Raw genomic sequence first — 9,904 nt, 5'->3', positions numbered from 1 at the left:
GGTCTCGGTAGTAGTAGTAGTAGTAGTCTCACATGGAGTGGAAGTGGTCGTAGGGGTGGTTGTAGTAGTAGTAGTAGTCTCGCATGGAGTGGAGGTAGTCGTAGGGGTAGTTGTAGGTGTAGTTGTAGGTGTAGTCGTAGGAGGAGCGGAAGTCGTCGAAGAAGTAGTGGTCGGGCCAGTGCCCACATCCTTGTAAGCGTCGATACCCGTCTGGATGGCCGAGGTGATCCCCGACGACAGCTGAGTAGCGACGTCCTTGAGAGCCGCCGGTACCTTGCCGGACAGGGTCGTAGCTAAGTTCGAGGAGGCCGTGTACTGGGCCAGCAACTGGTTATAGGTGGTAGGACCCCCGCCGGCAGCGACGATCAGACTCTTCTTGGAGACGAGGTCGTTGATGGTGGTCTTGACCTTGCTGGTCAGAGCCAAGATTGGATTCACCAGATTCAGAGCGTCAGTTTGGCTCAGAGCTGGCTGGGCCGCAACGGTGGAAGTGCCATCGTTGATGGTGGAGATGAGGGCTGCAGAAGCGCCCACAATGGCGGACGTATCGCCTCCAGTGTAGGCCTTGATGTCTGCATCCAGAGCATCGACCTTGGACGAAATGGCAGCGACAACACTGGTGACCGCAGCAAAGTCACGCTCCACCAGCGAGGGTGCCCGGGAGACCTTGGTGGGCGTCGCGAGGACGCCGGTGAAGGCTCCCAAGGCGAGGAGGGAGGTTAACGCAGAGAACCGCATTGAAGCAACCAAATAGTATCAGACGATAAACGACTGTGATAGGTGTAAACAAAGATCAAGCGAGGGACGACCGGTTACTACTGTAACGAGCGACAGACTTACAGCAGGTGAGGAAATATCAACCCAGATAGATACCTCGAGGTACCATCCCAGGACTATTTAATCTCGTTCTGGAGGCTGGAGGTCAAGTCACATGTGTCATCACCTCGCATCCGTGGGATTGCCTCGCTTTGACTTCGATAATGAGACTCATTTCCGTTCGATCCGGGGTATGCCAGTTCGTTCATAGACATTGGTGAAGACCCCGGACCAGCGACGAAGGAAAATGCTCTTTCGAGGTTAGTGCACGCCTTGTCTCATGGAAGTGGCTGGCCAAATTATCGAACATGAGCTAAGGCACTACGACCTGGGACCGTTCTTTAGATCAACCCAGTGGCAAGACCGTTGACGATTGTCTGATTGGGTGCAATATATTGCTAGAAAAAGGAGGTTGGTGCTGGCAACGGGATGGTAACTGGACAGGTGTCTGTCAGTACAACTGCATCCAATAAGCAACGGACAGAATCAAAGATAGGATGCAAGAGTTTCTCTCAGGCTTTTCCTTTCGTCGATCTCATATGTCATATTGAGTAATACATGATGCCATTGCCAGTAAAACAAGAAAGTCTCCCGCGGGAGGGTGAGACACGCAGACTGATAGACCGTCATCCTGGTCTGAGCCCAACACTAACGAAGCGTACACAGACGAGAGAAGACACTCGAATTCCAACAGCTTCTCCACTGTTTAGGCGTCCACTGACGTTGTAAAGTTTGTGTTGTCCCCATGTTCCTGATAGGGCCTGACTCAGAATCTTTCCTAGAAACAGGTTATGTTGCGAAAAAGGTAATTAGATTAGTCTTTTTTCGCTTAGTTTCTTAACTCCCTTCCCCTCCCAAATTGACCCATCACCGTTGCTGTAGGAAACTGATAGCATGTCTAGCGGTCTAGCGTAGAACTAGCGACTTGGCTTCCCAATAGCGATGTAACCTGGCCATGATTTAGTGTTGGTGATGTTGATGGCAATGCGGGGTTGTAAGACATGTCTCCCCGGAGAAGTCAGCCGGATCACCGTTCAGATTCGAGTCATGGAGGATTTGACTTTAGAAGACCCTGCAGGTAGATTCTTGCCTCGTATTCTTTTCTGCTTTTGTGTGGACGTATCGTTGGTGGATGAATTGAATGATGAGATGGTTGGGAAGAGTGCAGTTAAGAGAAATTAAGCAGGTCAAAGATGCAACCTGCCGAGGTCTCCGCTGTGCTTCTAACTAGCGACCTAAGGCATTAATATGAAGATGCATGCATTTAATGTCACATCACATTCTTAGTAACAAATTAACAACGAGTCCAGTCCTTATTAGGATCATCAATTTCCAATCTATTATTGTCTTAGACTTGCCTTCTGATCCTCCGGAAATCTATACTAGACGAAAGCCACGCCCAAAGACCTCACGGGCCCTACTCTGATGCTATAAATAATCACAGTCACTAACAAACTTTGAATCTCACTATCATCACACTCAACGTCCTCCTGAAGTAAGTTGTAAGACAAATGAAAGCTGGTGTGACTCGGATTGCCGTCAGCCTTGTAGCAAAGTTTAGAGAGAGTCCTGCTTGATAATATCCGCCGCCTTCTCAGCCACCGCAAACACCGTGGCCTGGATATTCCCCCGGGGCTCAAGTGGAAACAAGCTGGCATCCACCACCCGCACATTCGCCGTCCCATATACTTTAAGCTTCGGGTCCACTACTCCACCGTCATCGCGTGGCATCATTGCACATGACCCACTGGTATGCCACTCGGACAGTACGAGTTCCTTACACAGTTCCATGGCCCTCTCCACGTTAGTAAGTCGCTCGGGTGTGTGCAACCGTGCTCCCTTCTTCTTAAGTAGAGAGGCTATTGGCTCGGTTTCGGCCAATGTCTCGGTCCAAATACTGTGACGTGCGTGGAGCTCGAGGTCTGCGGGGTGACGCAGAATGCCATAGTTGATGGCAGGCGCTGCTTTGGGGTCTGCGGACTGGAGGTGCACCGAACCGCGAGACAATGGATAGCTCAGTGCGCAGCCAACGGTGATGAAGCATCCTGGATGACTCATTGAGAGGAGGGCCTTGGGACTGTTGCCCTCGCGGGGCAGGACCTGGAACGGGACCAGGATGTACTGCGCTGTGGGCTCATCGGGATCCTCCAGCAGCCTTCGAAGAATCGGGTACTGCTTCTGCTGCGCGCGCGGCAAATTACCAGAGGCGATCGACGCATCGATTGTCGCGAGCAACTCGTGACGTTCTGCTGTGGAGAGGTTCATACAAGGCATAAATGCTGACACCAATGGGACCATGCCCAACGGTCCGGAGCCGTCTTTCTTATACGCTTCCATGGCAGCCGCAGCCACTGCTGGGTCTCTTAACATGTCGCCCGAGGGCATCCCATCTGCTACCTCGTACCCGAAATCTACCAATCCATGATCTTGAAGGTTCTCCCCAACATTTGGATTATCAATGATTGGAGTGATGCCATGCGAGTGGAGGAGGTCTGTGCTACCAATGCCAGAGAGCTCCAGGATCTGTGGAGTCTGCGTTGCTCCCGCGGCGAGGATAACCTCCCTGGTCACAGGGACCGTGTAGGTTTGCTCCCCCTTGCAGAACTGCACCCCGGTGGCGACAACAGAAGCCTCGCGGACTTCCAGAACAATCCTCTCCACCATTGCGCCCGTCACCACTCGTAGGTTCGGGCGACGCTGTATATCTGCGCCGAAATAAGCTGACCCTGCATGGCTGCGCGTATGGGTGACCGGATCCACCGCACCAGGGACGACAAACGGTCCTGTTCCTGCGCCTCGAATGGGATCTTCTACCTGCGGATACCCCAGGTTCCTAAAAGTCTCAAACCAAGCTCCGTGGAACGGCATGTATTGGTCTCCGAAAGACACCCGAACTGGCCCATTACTGCCCTGATCTTCCTGATCGTATTTCATCCCCGTGAAAAACTCACGAATTGCGTCGGACGGAGGAGTGGCCTGATGGAATTTGCGGAGGTACGGTTCAATACCGTCCCATCCCCAGCCCGGATTTCCGAGCGTCTCCCATGCATTCATCCCCGACCGCGATGGGTAGACGACCAATCCGAGGTTGATCGCGGAGGATCCTCCCAGGGTACGGCCTTTGTTTGCGAGCAGTTGACGACCATTGAGTTGTTCCTGTCGAAAGGCGTGTCAGATAGTGGGAGCGTCAGCGTTGCTGCTTGGGCGTACCTGATGGATAGATCGAAAGTCGCAGTCGAAATCCGGATCTTCGTACACTGTAGGCGCCAGTCCTGGCACCAAGATGCGCGGGTCAGTCAAGCGGTTTGTTCCTGCTTCCAGTACAAGCACGCGGGTGTTCGGATCTTCCGTCAATCTGTTGGCGACGACTAAGCCGGACGTGCCACCTCCCACAATGATAAAATCAAAGACGGCAGCGTCTAGCCCCGCAGCCGAGTTGGTGTCGACAGTCATTTTTGATTACAATTTACGGAGATCCGGTCAGTAGCAAGAGCAATCTGTAGGTATTTCAAACCTAACCGTCAGCATTTCAGTTCAACTATTTATGTGATAAAAGCCATATGAAGGAGGGGTGCCTCTGTCTGCTTATTGTCTGACGCGGGGCAATGCTAAACTGCATGTGTTGCGTCTCTATGTTGATCTTACTGTGCTTACGTTGGTCCGGGTCAGTGTTTGAGTGAGGGGCCTGATCGACAGGTCCGACACCAGTAGTGGTTGAGATTGCGTAGAGAAGCAAAGGCACCGCAGTAGATAACGCTTTAAGGTTGCGGCCGACGTGAATCGATTGCTGTTAAGATATTGTTTAGAGTGTAGACCCCTGCTAATGAGCGGTCACGCCATGCGCACCTGCATGTATGAAGCATCACATTAAGTCCTCAATCCCGTGGACAGCTTCGCTCCCTTCAGAAGTTGTCCAACTGTTCCGTATGCTCTGCGATATCGTATCTATCTGTTTTGGTGGGTCATTGAGATATACAGACTGCTGATTGTCATACTCACTGTTGTCGGCGTGGAAGCGTATCAGTAACACAATGCGCTGCGGATTCAATCTGCATGATGATAGGAACTGTAACTTCCAGGCTTCCTGTCATGTACGTCTGATACTGGAGATCGAGCTCTAGTGATGTGGTATTACGTCGGCCTTCAGAAAAAAGTCGTGGTCGACGTCGCAATCTCCGTTCGCAATGTTGGTTCGTCTTGTGCCATGAACTCTACAGACGTCTCCTAGCACAAGAGAAAGCTGTATCGCTGCAGATGCAGCATGAATAGCATGCGTCTGATGTCTCAGCCTGACACGTATGAAGCATGAGGTTAGCAAGTGCATGTTTTCAAGGAGGGGAAGCAGAAGCGTCAGATAGAGCAGACAAACTGGATAAGACGAGGACAGAGACAGAGTCCAGATGAGGATAAGAACCGCCGGATTTCGTGGATTCGAGAAAAGCACAGTTCGCTTTAAAGGGCTATATTTCGAGAGCGAAAGTGCTGCAGCAGGCGAGAGCTGCCTCTCTGATTAGTTCTCAAACCACAAAACATCCAGTACCACAAACGCAAAGAAACCAAACGGTACACAGAGCAGAAAAAAAAAGCCTTGCGATAGAGAAATACCTAGCCATTCGAATAATAAAACGGATCAGAGAGGAAGCCGTACAGGCCCCTCTCTGATCCGCCCAAGCCCCAGCCGCTCCCTCTTCGGCAAATTTATACCAGAGGAGCGACCACGACCTGTCTCGAACCAGGACCCAGCAGTGCAGTTGGGTTGGGGGTTACACACTGCACTACTGGGCCCTGGTTTGTGAAGATACGGCATAACAGGGGCTCATCTGTTGCCCATGCGTTCGCTTAATTGGGAAATGAATAGCGCTCTGTAGAGCGAGAACAACAAGGATCAGTCCGAGTTGTAGGAAATGACAATATACCTTAGTCTAGCGCTAAATAGGCATTACTGGAAGTCATTCCCTCTAAAATGGCTCTTACAGTACATATTAAAGCTACATCACAGCAATGAGTATGCTCCTCAGACTATCCCCGCTACCTATGTACATAACCCAGGGAAAATGCGGATCAGTATCTCCCTCTTGAGACGCATCATTCGCACTTGGGCTGCGCATATATACTATAACTTGAGGCCTTTTAAATTCACCTTTTATAGTGGAGTATTTGTTGTGGGTTGTAAAAGTCTAATGGCAAACAATACCCTGAGGGCGTATGGCTTCCCTATATCTACATAGATCATCCCAGACATCTACAGCAGTCTACTACTGCACGACTGTTAAAGTTCAACGTCGACTGCCTGAAGTAGGGGTAGGCCTTCAGTAAACGTCTTGGCTTTATCTACGCTGCAAAATTATGCATCCTTTGACACTGATTCTCTCCCTACTTTCCGGTCCACACTTCATCTCACAACCACGCAGCATCCATGACGGGACTAGGGTCGGTTAGCATTATGTCTTACCTGGAAACTTATATAATATAACTTGACCGGATAATGGTAGTCTCCATCATCACCTTTTCGTCTCTCGGAGTTGGCCATGCTTGCTGAACGTACACTACTGCTATCGAGTCATGAGCCTAGGCAACTGGAACGAAAACTTGATGATTATCTGGCTCCTGTGGATGACTGGTTATTAATATGGGGTGTGCTCATTGTCAATGTGAACGACAAGTGGCGAAGCACCTCAGAAACGCCGTACTTCAGAAGTTTTGCAATGAACAGCGGCTGAGAAACAGGACCGTGTCGGAATGGCCCTAATTATCCTGAGGATATGAATCTGCTCCTCTTCCAGGCCAGTCTAACGAATGTCCTGTACTAATACTTCAGAGATTATCACTAACTTCCGAGGCTGTCCCTTGGTCGTCCTTGAACAATACGAATTTTCGGGGTGTTGTCAGGACGATCTGTTCGATCGGATGGCTTGGGCAATTGTACGGGGTCAAATCGGTTCCCCGGGTCAGCTGTTTTGCAATCATTTTGGGACTGGTTGCCGATCACCAAGTTAGCTAACAATCCATCCCTGGGAGGTAAGCATGTCGCCGTGTCATAGGGACTCCTGTCGGTATATGTATAAGACTGCTGACTTCGACCACAAATGACAGCCTTGTCGACCTTTCCATGAGACCTTATCCAATCTCGCTCGTCACCCTCTCAAATGCGTCATTTCCGTTCAAGAGGTAATCCTATTTCAACTCCTTCCTTGCAACCGAGACCTGGCCTTGGGGTCCGTCGACTGCTAATACGGCCCCGAGTCAATGTAGTGGAACTACTGTCACTCCCTACTGCTGCGGCATGATAGGCCACTCATACACGTGTTATCGATGCTGGTTTTAGGACAAGGATCACATGCGCGATTTTGGATTACTGGAAGTACGCGGCGTTGCTGTTACGTGAGGGTACAAGTCGATGTATAAGGTATTGAGTTCCATGGATAGGTACGATCGATACCTGTTACCATATTACACGATCAGAAGGAAAATACTGAAACCCATAACTTGGTAACCCCCTATCCTGGTACCTTTATCTTCGTCTCAAGACCGTCTCCGACGTCGGCTGTGTTCATAGGATTGAGTTTGACGACTCTCTGGGCATCCAACGGGACGTACACCTTATTTCCGCTTTGTGCCTTGGCAATAACTCTGAATTTGACCAAGTTGGCCAGTCAAGTCTATTGTATATTGACAATTCTACGGAGACTGATACGCTGCCAAATCCGACCACAGCGTGCGAGGGCCTCGATCGAGCAACATCAGACACGCATTAACACAGCCTCATTGCTTGGCACTTCACAGTACTTGATAGGATGAGTTCAGAGTACGGAGGCTACCTAATATTCAGCACTTCAGATTGACTTTAGCCGCTGATGACCCGTATTATGCTTGTCTACTACTCCGTACTCGCCTACCCCTCTCGAGGCGCCAAGGCATAAGACGAGCCGCCACTGCAGATTGTTCTCTGACTTTGCTAGCCAGCACCCAAGACGCCTAACTCAAGCCATTATTCTTATTAATATCTAGCTAGACTCTTATCATGCCCAGGGCCCCAGGCGCCTGGTCGTCTTCTCCCTCAGATTGTTCTTATCTTCTCCGCATCTCAATTTGATGCTATACGATGACGCATTTCCATCGTTGTTCAGTCATAGCACTGATTGTTTCTGGACTGCCATGTAAGCCTGCTTACTCTTAACAAGACCTATAAATCTGACATGACAAGTTGTTGCTGCGACAACCTGTGATCGGAGCACTGATCCCAACATCCGGAACTCATCTGCAGCATTCCAGCTCGCCTCGTCCGATGACCTGAACTGGTTCTCCACGCATAACTGCACCACAATTGACGATGATATTACTCTACTGCAAAGCTTCAACGGATCATTCTCTCTCCCCAATGTCACCAGTATTAGCGGAGTCATCAGCTATATGGCCCCTACTGAGACATTTGAACTCACGTCGATCTTGCTGCCAGACGTGCTGTACCTGGGAGGCATTAACGTTTATCTTCCAAGTAGTCAAGAGATAATAGATGTATCCGCCCCCAAAGCGACTGCCGTCGGCTCGATTAATCTGGCCGTACCGTTCACCGGCGCAGTGGACTTTCGGTCGTTGAAACAAGCGACGAATATCTCGCTGGCGGGGAATTACTCGAGGTACGTTCCTGTAGGGTCTTGACAGCAGACACCGGAGTAACCAGCTTAGTGTGAGATTTGACGCTTTGGAGCAAGTGAATGGCAATCTCAGCATGCATGGGTCTTATACAGTTGCCGCGAATTATCTCGATAATGAAGCCCATGGTCAACTCCCGCTTAGTTTTCCTGCCCTGCAATCTGCGATTTTTATCCAGTTCTCGGGAGTGATTACAGAGTGCGTCCTCAGCATGTGTAATTACATATCTCTTCTCCGAACTGACGGTGGCTAGATTCTCGATGCCTGTCCTCGAAACGGCCAACATCCAAACTAGGAACTATTTTGGCCCATCGGGACTCTCGATTCATAACTACGGCGCGCCTTTAGACCTGAATCTACCAAAGCTACGCTCAGTGGGCGATATGCTAGATTTCCAGGGTGCAGTGTCCAGGTATAACCATCATAAGCACAGCTTGTGCGATACCTGCATGCTAACGAGATAGCCTTTCTCTGGACTCCCTACAATCAACCCAGGGCAACATCACAGTCGAGTCATCATCCCGTCTAGACGTCAATTTCACAAGCTTAAATTCCGCGGAGACCATCCAGCTGAACGGAAACATCACAAGGTACGATCTATCATACACCATCTGGCCTAAAACTCACTCGCTGTAGCGCCGGGTTTCCCTCTCTCACCCAGGTCACTCGTGTTACAATCAACAGCACCAACACCATTGACTGCAGTTCCTTCCAGAGCGCCCTCAAGAATGCAGCCCCGACTTCCAACTCCACCTGCAACGGGACAGGAGTGACAAGCACAAGCGGGCGAGGGTTAACCACTCGCGCGAAGGTGGGGATAGCAGTGGGAGTGAGTATCGCCGGCATTGTGATTGTGGGGTTAATCATCTGGTATGAGCAGAGGACGGCGAGGAATTATAAAGAGCGAGCGGGGTTCCACTGGGGGCCGCAGATTCCTCTGCAGGAGAGGACGAGGAGGAGAAGTGCGCCGGTGGATGATCCGCCGCCACCGTATTCGTTGCATCCGCCTGCTGACTGATACAATGGTTGTAATTAGGTTTTATATAGAAGAGGTTTTATCGGAAGATCAGATCACTGGGTCGCCAGTTCTTCCAGAGACAGCCCAGTCTGGCTCAGGAAAGCCGCGTATGTAGCTGGGCCAGTGTATGGTTGGTCGAAAGTTGACAGAGAGCCTCCGAATCGAGTCTGAAAACCTGAGCGGTTATTGAATATTGCAAGGGAGACAGAGTCCGAAAGGTAAGAGGGCAGGTTCTGAACAACGGACCGTTGTAGTACCTTCCTGGTTGGTGACAATTCTTTGAGCGGCCAGCTAGATGATGGAGCGCTTCACCCACCTGCTGCGTCCAAGGAATGTTGTGAGCCAACATGCGATTACTGTCAAGGCAAACATCAGAACAAAAGTGATACATACCTACAGAGTGTGAGTATGGAAGGT

General features: G+C 50.4%; 3 protein-coding genes across 3 annotated transcripts in view; 1 reads left to right on the top strand and 2 right to left on the bottom strand.

Annotated features, from left to right (window-relative positions):
* Positions 1-738, bottom strand: part of Asppvi_001135 (cell wall mannoprotein 1 family protein) — a gene marked incomplete at both ends in the record, with an annotated part of 1,811 nt that extends 1,073 nt beyond the window's left edge. The window contains one exon of the mRNA XM_043297438.1: positions 33-738. Within this exon, the coding sequence (XP_043153373.1) occupies positions 33-738 (706 nt within the window). The remainder of the gene's footprint in view (positions 1-32) is intronic.
* Positions 739-2,373: 1,635 nt separating this feature from the next.
* On the bottom strand, positions 2,374-4,269 carry Asppvi_001134 (GMC family oxidoreductase; the record flags this gene model as incomplete). Its single annotated transcript, XM_043297437.1, has 2 exons — positions 2,374-3,972; positions 4,027-4,269. The coding sequence occupies 2 exons, from the start codon at positions 4,267-4,269 to the stop codon at positions 2,374-2,376; spliced, it is 1,842 nt and encodes a 613-aa protein (XP_043153372.1).
* A 3,649-nt stretch (positions 4,270-7,918) lies between these two features.
* On the top strand, positions 7,919-9,487 carry Asppvi_001133 (uncharacterized protein; the record flags this gene model as incomplete). Its single annotated transcript, XM_043297436.1, has 6 exons — positions 7,919-7,973; positions 8,021-8,453; positions 8,503-8,667; positions 8,723-8,881; positions 8,934-9,059; positions 9,106-9,487. 6 exons carry the CDS (start codon positions 7,919-7,921, stop codon positions 9,485-9,487), a joined length of 1,320 nt encoding a protein of 439 aa, XP_043153371.1.
* Between the last annotated feature and the right edge of the window lie 417 nt (positions 9,488-9,904).

Source organism: Aspergillus pseudoviridinutans (genome assembly GCF_018340605.1).
Source record: "Aspergillus pseudoviridinutans IFM 55266 DNA, scaffold_1, whole genome shotgun sequence".
Taxonomy (NCBI): domain Eukaryota; kingdom Fungi; phylum Ascomycota; class Eurotiomycetes; order Eurotiales; family Aspergillaceae; genus Aspergillus; species Aspergillus pseudoviridinutans.
Note: the sequence above shows the minus strand (reverse complement) of the source record. Positions and strands in the feature narration are given on the sequence as shown.